The sequence below is a fragment of the Miscanthus floridulus genome, chromosome 1, assembly GCF_019320115.1.
Source record: "Miscanthus floridulus cultivar M001 chromosome 1, ASM1932011v1, whole genome shotgun sequence".
Classification (NCBI taxonomy): domain Eukaryota; kingdom Viridiplantae; phylum Streptophyta; class Magnoliopsida; order Poales; family Poaceae; genus Miscanthus; species Miscanthus floridulus.
The window spans coordinates 174,116,708-174,130,544 of record NC_089580.1 but is presented as its reverse complement, the minus strand read 5'-3'; the positions used below and the strand labels follow the sequence as shown (position 1 = coordinate 174,130,544).

The window sequence follows — 13,837 nt, the reverse complement described above, 5'->3', positions numbered from 1 at the left end:
AGATCACTTTTGATGGGGCTTTTTCACAGGAAGAGAGGAAAGGTGCATGGAGTTTCATTGAGAGGGATCATGATGGATTAGCAATGTTAGCCGGTGCAGGGAGAATCAATGTGCTGCATGATGCCTTAAGCGCGGAGATCCATGGTTGCCTTGCAACTCTTACTACAGCGATGGATCAAGGTATGTCTCATATTATCCTAGAATCAGACTCAACAATTCTGGTACAGGCTCTTCAGTCTAGTGTGTTCTCCAGCTGCTGTGTTCTCATTAGAGAAGCGAAATTTCTTATTTCTATGAATTTTGTGCATGTAGATGTGGTCTATGCACCACGATCTTGTAATAGTTGTGCTCATGAACTTGCTCGTGTTGGCTTGAGTTGGGACCCGGATCAATCCCATGAATGGACTGATCCCCTCCCAAAGTTTGTATATTCTTGGGTAACTCGGGACTCAAGTGAACCGGTGAGAAGGCAATAAAATGATTGCTTTGTTTAAAAAAAAAGTAGTTTAGATTTTCGATGTAAAATTACCTTCTATCTTCTAGACGCTATATTTTGTAAACGGTTGGAGTGATGCTCTAAGTTGTTCTAACACTTGTCATCTCGGTCAATGGTCATAAATAATGGGCTTCTAAATAAAAAGGAACAAACAGCTCGTACGTGGATTCAGAATTACAGGGCGCAAGATGGCCACTCGGCCACTGTTAGGTGAGGTTGCAGGGAAAATCATTACTATATAGTATATACTCGATATTCCGAGATGCCGAGATGTGCAGTACAGCACAAACACACTACTATTCTCCAACATCAGCCAACTGTTCTACAAAATTGGTACGAGCAACAAGGTGAATCCATCTAAGCCAAAACGGGCCTAGAGCACACAGCACGAAGACAAAGAGGTCGCTTTCGTCTTCCGGAATCCGGCGTGGATCAAAAGTAAAATCTGAAAGAACCGACGCAGAAACCCTCAAGGATTGAGAAAGCGAGGAGATGTCTTTTTCAGTATGGCCAGCTGATATAAATGGGCGGATTCCAACAGGAAGTTTCCACGTATCCAGATTCCGCTCCTCCGATGTCACAAAAAGAATGTGCATGAACAGGCTTGTCATCTTGGATTCTTGGTCAATGAAGCAATGAGTCTAATTAACAACACAGCTGAGGTGGATGTTCAATTGTTTGAAAATGCAAGTCCGTTCATCTTCCAATAAAAAAGAACAGCTCGTATGTGGATTCAGATAGGCAAGACGGCCAATATTTTGTGGGTGAAGTTACAGGGGAAATCATCACTGCATGGAAATCAGCAAGATGTACAGCACAAACGCACTATTCTTCAACATCACTGTTCTACAAAATTTTATTTTGCATGTAGTATGGGTATGAGCAACAAGGTGAATTCATAACATGTAGAAATGTACAGGTTATGTACATTTACCAAACACACACGGCCTAGAGTACAAAGAGCGTAGAAAATGGATGGCTTTCGTCTTCAAGGGAATCCGATGTAGATCAATAGTCTGAAAGAACTGATGCAGAAACCCTCTTCAAGGATGAGGAAAGCCTGGAGATGTCTGATTCAGTATGTCCAGCTGATACAAACAGGCGGATTCCAATGGGGAGTTTGCACCTATCCAGATTTGACTTCTTTGATGTCACAATGAAAACTGAATCTTCCTTCAAGACCTGTTTGGGGAAAGAATGTGTAAACAGATGCTTGCGAAAAGTCATATAAACTGCAGCTTGAAATTCTATTAGAGTTGATTCGAACTTACCTTGTCAGCAATAGTTTCAAGAAGGTCTAGATCCGTCGTAGGAGAACCAGTCGATTTCTTCAGCTTAAGGAAGACGATAGGTGACAGAACATGGCTGGTAATTTCAAGCCCTGGAGTATCTGATAGTTCTGCAGAGTGAATACAAAGAGTGTTGAGATGGTGGCCACCAGTTGGTTACTCAGTAGTTATGGCTTGTATTTGTTTCACAACTTAATTATATTTCCCTGGTATAGGAACCTAGATCTCAGAGGGAAAATAAGTTGTACTGTAATTCACTGTGGCTTCTGTATACTTTAAAAGTTTACAGTTAAGTAGTTGCCTCGGTGTTATGCCCATATTATCCCACATTAACCCAGAAAAATGAACAAATAAGTATGACCTGGTCAAAGAAATAGTTAATTCAGCTTACCTTTATGCAAAAGAGCAATATTGCTCCTTAGGTTTGCAAGAACTGAGGGATTCTCCTCCAGGTAGTTGACGGCAGAAACAGCAGCACTGGCAAGATAAGGTGGCAGAGATGCAGAGAAAACATACCCAGAGCTGCTTAGACGCTGCAAAAATTTATATATCCTTGGTCAGATAATAAAACACTAAACTGCAAGAGTATGTACATCAGAAAGCGATGTTCCATCAATCTGGTATTGCATCTACCTGATGATCAACAACTCTGACACTTCCTGTACAAAAGCCACCATCAGTAGCTAATGCATTTCCCATTCCAGCAGTGATGATATCAATTTTTTCAATCTGCACAAGCATGAGAGTTTCAGAAAAGGGAAGAATGTGCTTAAGAAATCCAGTAAGTACTAGATCCATATTTTATGAACCAATTGGTGACTGCCCAGAAAACTGTGCAATATAACGCTTGTTTTTTTCTTTTACACCATTCCCGAATCATGGTGAAACATTTAGAAAAGCTGAGGCAAAATACTCACAGGAACTCCATAATGTTCAGCAAGGCCTCGCCCAGACTTGCCAAGCACCCCAAAAGAATGACTCTCCTCCAGAATAACACGGAACCGATATTTCTCCTTCAACTTGACAATCTCATCCAAGGGGGCAATTTGGCCAGAATTCTGTGGTCACAAACCATGACGACTTTAAGAGAGGTTTCATGAATTGCCTAGGTTGTACAGGTTGAATTGACATCTTATGTTCCAAACTTCCATAAGGACATGAAAAAAGACAGCACAAATCAACACAAAACAATCAGAAAAGGCACTGCACCTGGTAAATGGACTCTACAACAATGTAGCGTCTAATTTTTTCAGCACGCTTATTTCCACGAGTAAGTTTTTCCAAAGTGCTTGCAAGTGAAGCCATATCATTGTGCTTGAAGTACACCACAGTGCTTCTTGATAGATGGAGACCATTTTGCACTGCCCAGTGAACACCCTCATCACTGCAATCACATCAAATATTGGTGCAAATTTAGCAAGGGAACAGTCAAGAGAAAGAAAAAAAATAATGGAAAAAACTACCCAGGTACAATTAACTGACAGGAATATCAATTCATCAATAGAGACAAGAAAGAGACGACAATGTTGTGCTAAAGCTGAGCTAGATAAATTCATGTGTCGAAAAGGCCAAGCATGCGGATATCAATACAACAAACAAGTCAAAGTTTCATAAATACTTATGAATTTCATAAATTTTTTATAAGGTGAACTTACGCGACTATGATATCTCCTTTCTTACAGAAGGCAGGTATCACACTGAATATTGTAGAAATCCCATATGAATACAGAATGGAGTCTGGAGTCCCCAGGAATTTAGCTATTTTTGACTCACAGTCAAGATGGACATCTGCAAGAATACATTGGAAAGTTAAGTTCATCCTCTATACTTTCAACCAAGGTCATTGTCTGAGGATGATAGTACAAACCAATTGTTCCATAAAAGCCACGTGGACCACAAGACCCAACACCATATTTCTCCAGTGAACCAATGCAAGAATCCTGAAAGTCATTCACTTCGTTTAGATATTCCAAAAAAAAAAAATTGAAACATTGTCAAGCAATAGACTTGTCTCTTACAATAATCTTTTCGTTGCCAATTAAACCAAGGTAGTTTGCTGATGCAAAGTTCACAACTTCTTTACCATCAACAATCGTATGTGGTCCAGCGGCACTGTATAAAAGCAGAATAGAAGGGTTAATTCTGATCCTCAGAACTTCATATATGATGCAATCATGGCTACTTCACACCATAAACGTTTGTAATCCATACTGCATGCATATTTGTAACACAAAACCAGAAATGCCTGAAGAAAAATTCTGGTGAATTAAATGATATACACAGATAACTCAAACAGATTTCAGGGGATATTCCATAAAAAGAATATTCCATGTATAGGAGTGTCTTCAGATAGAGCACCGCTATCACAAGAGATGTTCAATAGCTATTCCTATAACAAAAACATAAAATGCCATTATAGTATGCACACCGGTAGGAACTAACAGACTAGGAGAGCATATCATGGATGAAATTGCTGTTTTATTAGCGCAATGAAGGTACATGCTTATATTGTGATGTCATGAAACCCTCCTAAGAAATAAGATTAGCAATATACATCCAGCAGCACACATTAGATGCTTTGATGATCCTACTGATATCAGAGAAGAGAGAATACAATCCAAGAAGCATGTAGCCATGTAGGTGTTTGGGTAGCAAGTGAAAATGATACTCTGTGGTTCAAGGAGTCCCTTGCTGCTTATTCATGAGTATATGGTTTAAATGTCAGATAATCTAGCGAGTAAATGTTCCAGATCAATAGGTCCCACACATGGCACTATTAAGTTAAGTGAAACTAGTATAAGAACTGCACTTACACTCCCACAAATTCAAGAGTAAGACCACCCAGTTAATCCATAGATATGAAATGATATGTAGGATTACTCATGCAACAACAACCACAATGTATACCCTATTTAATTGTGATCCTTTAGACTGCTATAAATTTTCAACACCAATGGGTCAACTACTGGTTTGAACTAACAATCTGGTACAACTCCATTGGAAACCAAGCTATAGTGCAAACCTTTCCAACATTGGAGTATCTATTCTGGCCCCCTCCTTGATTGGAGGGCATAGCGGCTCTGGCTCCCACTCATCACATAGCTCATCAATCTCCTGCAGAAACAAAATGCTAGCATTCAGTGATATGCTTCATGAAGCGACGACAAGAACTATATTTTCCACTATTAAGTAGTAACTGGTTCTAGTAGTTAGGAACGAGCAGAAGAACACCTGACCTTTTCAGTGAGTGGCTTCTTTGGCGGTTTGTAGCTCTTCCTGAAGAGCTGAAACACAATGACTGCAATAAGCAGCCCTTCCACGACCAAGTGCCCTGAAAAATCACGTCACCACTGAATGTGAGCCCAACCAACCCACCTTATGAAAATCCATGAGGAAAGAGGGATTACCATCAATATGGACCCCAAAGACGACTGCACGGGCAAGAGGGGCATTGAACGCAGCCGAGACACGGGCGAGCACGGCCGCTGTGGCATTCACAACGGGCAATGCCATGTCCATGTCCCCAGGAGCTTCCCCCAGGAACTGTTAGCGCCCTGAATCTGCCAACCAAGCAGTCTCAATCAGTCAGATCGATCGCCGAACCAGGTGCGGCAGGCTTAACAGCTGAACCCCTTTCGAATTCTCGGGAGACAAACAGAGCACTATCTACTGCTCCCCTGCACACAGCAAGGGAATCCGCAACGAATTGGACGGCCTGGAGAGACCCCCATCCCAGCAGCAGAGATTCGGGTTTGATTGGCAACACTGGTAAGATCCAGCAGGAGAACACCAACGAGTCATCCAAGCAAAGCTAGGGCTTCCTTACCGAGAAAAGGGAAGGAATCGATCCCAAGTCCGGTCGGATCTCCGCTCCGCGCTGTCGAGAAGAGGACAGACAACTATAATTCCTCCGATGTGGCGCCTTCGATTCAGCGGGAGGAGCTTGGAGGCGCGCTTTCGCCGGCGACGGGTCGACGAATGGGCCCGGGAGCCAGGCGGGAGTAGGCGCCGGTGAGTCGGGTTCGAGCAGTGGAGCGATGGATTCGAGGCGGTGGTGGTCAGTGTAGTCCCGACGGGGTTGTAATATAATAACGGGGGGGGGGGGGGGGGGGGGGGGGGGGGGGGGGAGACGGCGACGCGGTGGACAAAGAGAGGGAGGAGACCGATGGGTTTGAGTGGGCTGGCTCCCGAGCGGCGGTCGTCTTCGGCTGGCGCTGGCTGGGCTCGGCTTCTGGCCTCGCTGTTGCGGAAGCGCGTCCCATTCGTTTCGTTGGACCTGGGCGTCCGGGCCAGCCAGCGTTGATCCGTGTGGCAGTGGTCAATCCTGGCTGATGACATTTTTTCTGCTGGGCTTTTTTTTATGTTTTAATTAGTGGTTAGTTAACCGCCTGCGACTTGTCTGTCTTCAATGGCTGATGGCCGCTCAAGACTGACTTCAGTTTTTTTGGTAGTAGTAGTAGTACTCCTTGGAGCAGCCTCCACTTGCCTGATGTCTTGTCGTGTGGTGTGGTGTTTTGACGTGATTGCATGGGCTTGCCTGCCGTGTATACTAGTGTAAAGAGATAGGGGTGGACTGATTCAACTAGAGGGGGCAGAGGAAAATAACGTGGAATGATTGATTATTAGTAGTCTAGTCTTTGTGCGAGAGCAGAGCTGGAGGCCTGGACTGTTTGGTCAAATCTTGGAGCCTTGGAATGCTCCGACAACCACAAACATGTTGACTTGGTTTATAAGTCGTATTTTTTTTAGCCAACGAATAATATTTTTTTCTCATAACAAATCAACAGTATTTTCAGCCATGACTTATCAGCCAAACAAACTAGGGCATTTGCCTTTAGCCTTGGAATGCTCGAGTATCTAAAAATGATGAAAGACATTGTGTTCTATGTCTATGACCTCTCATTTTGCAACAGCATTGCTGCTATTCAAAACTGGCTTCAGCATTCGAGACGACAAGTCATATTAGTGGCACATTTGTTCTATGCAAATGGCCTTTCTTTAATCCTGAACAGATGATTATTCGAATTTCGACTTGTTTTTGGAGAAATTTGACACCACATTTTTCTTTAACGAAAGTCACTAGTCGACAATGTTACAGGTACACATACTCATACATTGCAATATGACATACAATTTATTGTGTGATGCTTGTGCCAGTAATGGTGAGCTAGCTATCGTTGGATTTAGGGCCTGTTTGGCAGAGATTCACCACTGTAAAATGTGAATCTGAATCTGGGATTCACCGTGGATTAGCTCCACCGTGAATCTGAGATCCACCGTGTATGTACTAGGGAACTATTTGGCAAAACAACAGATCCAAATTCACGAAAATGAGATTTTGGTGGAAATAGCATGTTTTACCCTTAGGTTGTAACATGAGACATGTGGCTCACGTCTTATGACTATATTCATTCAAAAAAGGTATATTTTTAAAACACAAATGCAATATGACACACCAAATAGATAATTAATTAACTCATGTCAACAATATTTCGATTGTCCATACATAAAAATAACTAAAGATTAACTAAATATTACGATTGTTCATGACAACTTCTCAACATTAGATAGTCTTCCATTACATGCTAGTTGTTCCAAGCTAGAGCAAGCGCCGTGGCCAAGCCGTCACGAAATACATCCATAGTGGCGGCATTGGCTTCCGAAGTAGAACCATCCGATGTAACTGCATATCGGTTATACCTTTCTGGTGTTGTTGGGACAAAATGAGGATCATGATCGAAACGAGCAAAGTCCGGATCTTCACTACCATGTTCACGAATAAAATTCTGAAGGACCATACAAGCAACAACAACCATTTTTTGCTTCCACATCGGGTAGTTTGGCATCTTGTATAGAATTTGCCACTTCATTTTCAAAACTCCAAAAGACCTCTCAATAACATTTCGAATAGAAGAGTGAATTCGATTGAATTTTTCCTTAGGTGTTTTGGGTTCCATACCTCGATGCCACTCCGGCATATGATATCTTTCACCTTTGTAAGGAGCTAGATATCCGGGCCGATTAGGATATCCGGCATCAACAACATAGTATTTGCCTAAACATGATCAAAAAAATATAAATTAATATTTTGTATCATAAAAAAAGAGACTAAACGATTAATCATTTTTATTACCTTGTGGAGGATGTGGGAAGAATTTTTCATCCACCGAGATTGCATTGTATAGCACACTAGTGTCATGCATAGATCCCGGTTGACCGGTGGATACATATGTGAATCGCATGTCAAAATCACAAACTGCTAAGACATTTTGAGTGGCTATCCCTGTTTTCCCAATATACCTCACTTGTTCATCGGGTGCAAGAGAAACTCGAATATGTGTTCCATCTAGAGCACCAATACAATCCTTAAAATGTGGGAACGCTCGTCTATCATCTCTTATCCTCCTATGAACTGTAGGAAAATTGGGGTCCTTAGGTATAATGAAATCCTTTGCCATGGCCATAAGAGAGTTAAGGACCTCATCAAATTTCCTAGACCATGTCTCACCTGAATGCTTGAACCGATTTTGAACTTTTCGACTAGACTCATTTCCAGCACATGTAAATAAAAAGATGGCAAGCATCTCATAGGTACTCATATGATAGGATGGTTTCAGCCCATACCTCTCCACTAATAAACCATGGATGTCCTCGAATATTTCATTGCTCATACGAAGTTGTGTATGGCATTCCCCCGGAGTGTTCAGTGTCTCTAGCAACCAACCCATACCACTAGTGGTTGAAGTCCTTGGTGGGTTTTTATATAGGTACATGTCACAATATATTTGGGCAAGCATAGCACCACTTAAGACAATTTTGAAAAAATCATCACTCTCATCACTGGAATCATCACTAGACATCTGCAAGAAATGATAACATGCCCACATGAGCATAAAAAAAATTGACAGCATCTCTAAAATAGCACAGGAAAGCGACAACATGTCCAAATGAGCATAAAAAATGACAGCGTCTCTAAAATAGCACAGGAAAGCGACAACATGTCCAAATGAGCATAAAAAATGACACTAGCGATGACATGTCCAAACAACTAGGCCTTCAATTTCTTCCATACATCACATTGTACTTCCTCCTAAGCCAATCAAGCCTTTCATCGATGGGGAGGGTCATGAACATTTCTCTTTGCTCTTTCTTCACAAACAACTCAGTTGCCACAAAATGCTCATCGATCTTATATGCAGCCCCACATGCCACAACATGTTCCATAACTTGCTCAATGGTGATCCCACCTTGCCTTTTAGACATAAAAGAAGATGCAGACTCAGAAATCTTTGAGATGTGCTCTTGGATAATAAGGGCTGTGCTACTCTTAGGTTTCTTGGTGGGCTTCTCCAAAATTACCTTAGCCTTTTTCTTACCATTGTCTGTGACAGGAGTGACCTCCTGAACATCATCTCCATTTTCAAAAGAGTTGTTGTCACCATCAAATGTGTGCTCGACAGTGTGGTGCTCAGTGGGGTGCTCAGCCTCTACACCATTAGTTGGAGTGTCATCATCAAGGGGTATGATGGGGTTGGAACTCATAGGATTCCAATGATCTTGCTCCTCATTAACAATGTTTCCAAACATCACCTTCAAGTCGTCTTCATTTTGGATAGGCTTCTTCTTGAACTTGCCAACACCACTAATTTCCTAAAACATATGAGAACGTCCAAAATAAGAAAAATTTCTAAGTTGCAAAAATAAAAATGTACATAGCATAACAAATAAAACTGACCTTTGTTATCTTCTTCCACCACTCGGGATCCATGTTGATAGTTCCTGTATTCCAATTGAACCCAACCCCCGTTTGCTTCCTCATTAATTTCCTCCAAGCACCATAATCCCTTCTCAACTTGTCCCATTTGTTCTTTAGTTGCATTTTACTCAACATTATTCCGGTGGACTGAAAAAACCTATCAGATACCTCGATAAAGCCTACATTGTTCAAATGTGTGTTCGGCCGATTTCCTTTTCTAACTTGCTCGGCAAAAACTTACAAACAATTACGGTATAACCATCAGTCCAGTCCATAGCATCACCCTGACATTAATTTCCCTCAAGTATTTGATCACCCAAATCAAGATTTCCCCAGCACTGTACAATTGTTGCACAAAATTGAAAGACAAATTTATACCTCATCTTCTTTTGCCCTCTTGTTGGTCGACGGAGCGCGCGTCCTCGGTTGCTGCTGCGACGAACTACCGCCTGCTTGACCAGTGGCCACACCCCCAGCGCCCATGGCTGCCTGCTGGCCAGCCGGTAAGGGCTGCTGGCCGGTCGGTAGGGGCTGCTGGCCGGCCAGGAAGGCTTGTTGGGCAGCCAAGGCATGCTGGTGGGCGCTGTCCATGGCGATCTGGAGGCCGCCCGTGCCTGCCTAAGCGCCGTCCATGGCGGTCTGGAGGCCGCCCGCGCCTGCCTGAGCGCCGACCATGGCGGGGTCGACGCCGACCGTGGCTCCCTGCTAGCTGACTGGGGCGGGTTGAAGGCCGGCCGAAGGGGGCATGTCCGCGACGCCGGGAGGAGGAGCTCCGGTGGTCGCGCCCTGTACCTGACGAGAAATCCCAACCCTAGGTGCGGTCTTTCCCATGGATGTGGACGAAGAAGGAGGTGCAGGAGGTCGAGCAGGACCGGATCTACCGGATCCGGCCATGGAGGGCTCGCCGGAGTGGAGGGATGGAGGGAGGGGATGGGCGGCGCGGCCTCCCTAGCCGCGACGGAAGAGGAGGTCGCCGCGCGCGAGTAGAAGGGGCGTCGTAACCCGTGAGGTGGGGAAGAAAGGAAAGAATCGAACCGGTAAGGGTAAGGGGTGTGTAACTAGTGGCAAAGGTGGGTAATTTTTATCCAACTTCACGAGGAGGTACGAAACACCCATTCGTGGAGCACCCCCTGAGGAGCTCCACCAATTTGGTGAATCTGGTCTCTAGATCCACCGTTTTGGTGGATTTGAATTTGGTGGATCTAGGATGTTTGGGAAATTTTTGGTGGAGTGGAGCTGAAAATAGTGAATCTGGAGCTGGTGAATCCCTGCCAAACATGCCCTTAATTGGACTTGGCTCATAAAAAGTTCAAAGCCTATAATAAATGCTAGTATAATAAATGATTAGTTCCATATTAGAAATTAAAAGATGATTCAATCAACTTAAACAGGGGGCTATTGTGTGCATCTCTTGTGAGTTTAAGAAATATAAAATGCAAGCCACATGTCCGCACACATGTCGCGTCATGAACAAGTTTGAGCGGCCAAGCCAAGAGATGAGAGGTGTGCGACACCAATGAAAATTTTTCGACTCCAAACTCAAGCAAGAAATGAGTGGGTGAGTGAGGGATGGACGGACAGGGGGAAAGTGGTTCTTCCTTCGCTCTTTAATATTAGGTATATAGACTCCATCTTCTCCAATTTTCCAAATTACAGTTTTCTTTGGTTGTTCTAAATTAATTACAGATAAAAAATCTAAGCTATACAATAGTTAGTCTTGTATTTGTCTATATTTTTTTATTATTATATATTTCCATTCTCTTTCCTATTTTTCCTCATATACATCTCTATTGGGACCCACTACTGGCTATGCTTCCATGCCCAGCTTGTTGTTTGTATACCCTGTTCGCTTGATCGTTTCTGTGGCTTATAAGCCGGTTGATGCTGTTTTGTTGTCAGAGAAAAACAATGTATCATGACTGATACGATCAAGCAAACAAGGTATGAGCCAAGCTCTCTTCTCTCTCTTTATTTTTCTCATCCAAATCGGCAAAAAATACTGAATAGCTTGGCTATAAGACAATTGTTGTCTTGCTCTTATCCTCAAAATAGGTATCATAACTGTTTGGACACAGACAAATATGGTTGTAAGTGTTGCAAGACGCTCTCCGGAACAATTGTGCAGACATTGACATTCTCCTCGACTACATGGTTGTAAAGCTTAGGATAGGCAACTGGTTAGGGTTTGTCCGCGAGCCATAGGGTTTGTCCGCGAGCCAGATGTCCTTCGAGAAGGTAGTGGTCCACCTGATCATCGTGATGCTACGGTATACTGGCAAGAGAGCCGTGAGTGCTATCAGGCAATAGAGTGCAAGTGGAGTGAAGGGTTGGGTGGTGTTTAGATCTGGTGACTAAAATTTAGGAGGTGTGTCGGGATAATGTTGTATGGGGGTGTTGGAATACTAATAAAAAAACAAATTACATATCGTTAGTACGTCATGAGATGAATTTTTTAAGCCTAATTAATTCGTTATTAGCACATGTTACTGTAGCACCATATTGTCAAATCATGGACTAATTAGGATTAAAAAATTCGTCTCGCAAATTAGTCGTAAACTGTGCAATTAGTTTCGTAATTAGTCTATATTTAATACTCCATGCACGTGTCTAAACATTCAATGGGACAGCGACTAAAATTTAGGAGGGGCAACCAACCACCACCTTATGGCCCCGTTCGGCTTACCCAGAAACCGACTTGGGCCTCGTTTAGATTGCAAAAAAAGTGAACCCGATAAATAGTATCACTTTCGTCTTATTTGGTAAATATTGTCCAATCGTGGACCAACTAGGCTCAAAAGATTCATCTCGTGATTTCCAACTAAACTGTGTAATTAGTTATTTTTTTACCTACATTTAATACTCTATGCAAGCGGCTAAAAATTGATGTGATGGAGAGAGAGTGAAAAAACTTAGAATTTAGATGGCATCTAAACAAGACGTTGTTCAGTTTATTTTTTCAGCCGGAATAGTATTTTTTACTCGTAATAATTCAATCGGAACAGTGTTTCAGTGCGTTTCTTTGTTTAGTTCGCGAAAAGTTGGAAATCTGGCTACTGTAGCACTTTCGTTTTTATTTGGCAATTAGTGTTCAATCATGGACTAATTAGACTCAAAACGTTCGTCTCGCAATTTCCAACCAAACTGTGCAATTAGTTTTTTTTTCGTCTACATTTAATGCTCCATACACGTATCGCAAGATTCGATGTGATGGATACTATAGCAATTTTCGTGAAAACTTTTCACGAACTAAACAAGGGAAGTTTCAGAATGCGTAGATTTTACATCAAACGTCTTATCAGGCCATGTCCAACACACGCAGCAGGCATGATGACTCTATCATGGCACATAGGAAGAAATCTGTCTTGGAGACGTGAGAAGAAAAAAAAAATAGTAGCTTGCAAGGTGAGTAGTACCTGCAGACTGCAGAGGTGCCCATAGCCTCATGAGAAAGCTTTACCCACCATGTGACTTGTTGTAGCATGCTATTTTTTATTATTAATGGCTTGGAAATACATGTCGTTTTCTCTCTTCTAAGGTCACTACTACTATCTTAATTAATCTTAATGAAACACGAGCTGTGTAGGCTCTTTCGCGAAAAAAAGTTCACTACTACGAATTGGACATGACCTAAGCGGCCAAATTTTTATAATAATCTGAAGAAAATATCCTACACTCCAAATAATGTTTTGAATCTGAAATCATGTAATGGGGTGCACTGCAGTACTGGGCCGAGTGGGTTGGACGATTCTAATGGGCTGGGCTTATGCGCGTTTCATCCGTTTCCAATCTAATTAATACAATTTTATATTTTTTATTAGGACCAAAAGGCCTGATTCGAAAAAAAGAGAGGCCTGATTCGATGGCCGAGCTAACAGAGCAGTAGAGGTAGGGATGAAAACGGTACGGATATTTTCTGACCGTATTTGAAACCGAATCCGTTTAGATGAGTTGAGATATGTCCGTATCCGAGTCCGGATATCCAACATCTGATACCGTATCCGTATCCGAATACTCAAATCGCATATTTATGACGTCGATATCCAATCGTATCATATCCGACATAATTGACACTATCAGTATTTGAATCTGAATCTGAACAGAAATATGAAAACAAATGTAATATCGGTGATATCCGTCCGTATCCGATCCGTTTTTATCCCTAAGTAGAGCACCTCCTGCGGGAGATATACCTCTACGACTTGCCTAGCCAAACAAACAATTGCCTCCAATTCGCAATCGCAAATCAAGAGAGGAACTACGTCGACAAAGATTTGTTGGACTGCACGTGAGTTTACC

The 13,837-nt window shown here is 42.5% G+C and overlaps 2 protein-coding genes and 1 pseudogene across 2 annotated transcripts; all 3 read right to left on the bottom strand.

The window, feature by feature from the left end:
- Window positions 1-1,306: 1,306 nt before the first annotated feature.
- On the bottom strand, window positions 1,307-5,857 carry LOC136502810 (long chain base biosynthesis protein 1a-like). Its single transcript, XM_066498054.1, has 13 exons — window positions 5,612-5,857; window positions 5,193-5,345; window positions 5,022-5,116; window positions 4,808-4,899; window positions 3,804-3,897; window positions 3,653-3,725; window positions 3,441-3,573; window positions 2,995-3,169; window positions 2,703-2,843; window positions 2,419-2,514; window positions 2,177-2,318; window positions 1,768-1,895; window positions 1,307-1,678 (listed from the first exon to the last, which is right to left on the bottom strand). The coding sequence occupies exons 2-13, from the start codon at window positions 5,302-5,304 to the stop codon at window positions 1,505-1,507; spliced, it is 1,455 nt and encodes a 484-aa protein (XP_066354151.1). The 5' UTR covers window positions 5,305-5,345; window positions 5,612-5,857; the 3' UTR covers window positions 1,307-1,504.
- Window positions 5,858-7,370: 1,513 nt separating this feature from the next.
- LOC136467319 (protein ALP1-like) lies at window positions 7,371-8,243 on the bottom strand (annotated as a pseudogene).
- Window positions 8,244-8,841: 598 nt separating this feature from the next.
- On the bottom strand, window positions 8,842-10,024 carry LOC136467310 (L10-interacting MYB domain-containing protein-like). The gene is made up of 4 exons (XM_066465963.1): window positions 9,920-10,024; window positions 9,793-9,825; window positions 9,521-9,688; window positions 8,842-9,435 (listed from the first exon to the last, which is right to left on the bottom strand). The coding sequence occupies exons 1-4, from the start codon at window positions 10,022-10,024 to the stop codon at window positions 8,842-8,844; spliced, it is 900 nt and encodes a 299-aa protein (XP_066322060.1).
- Window positions 10,025-13,837: the final 3,813 nt, after the last annotated feature.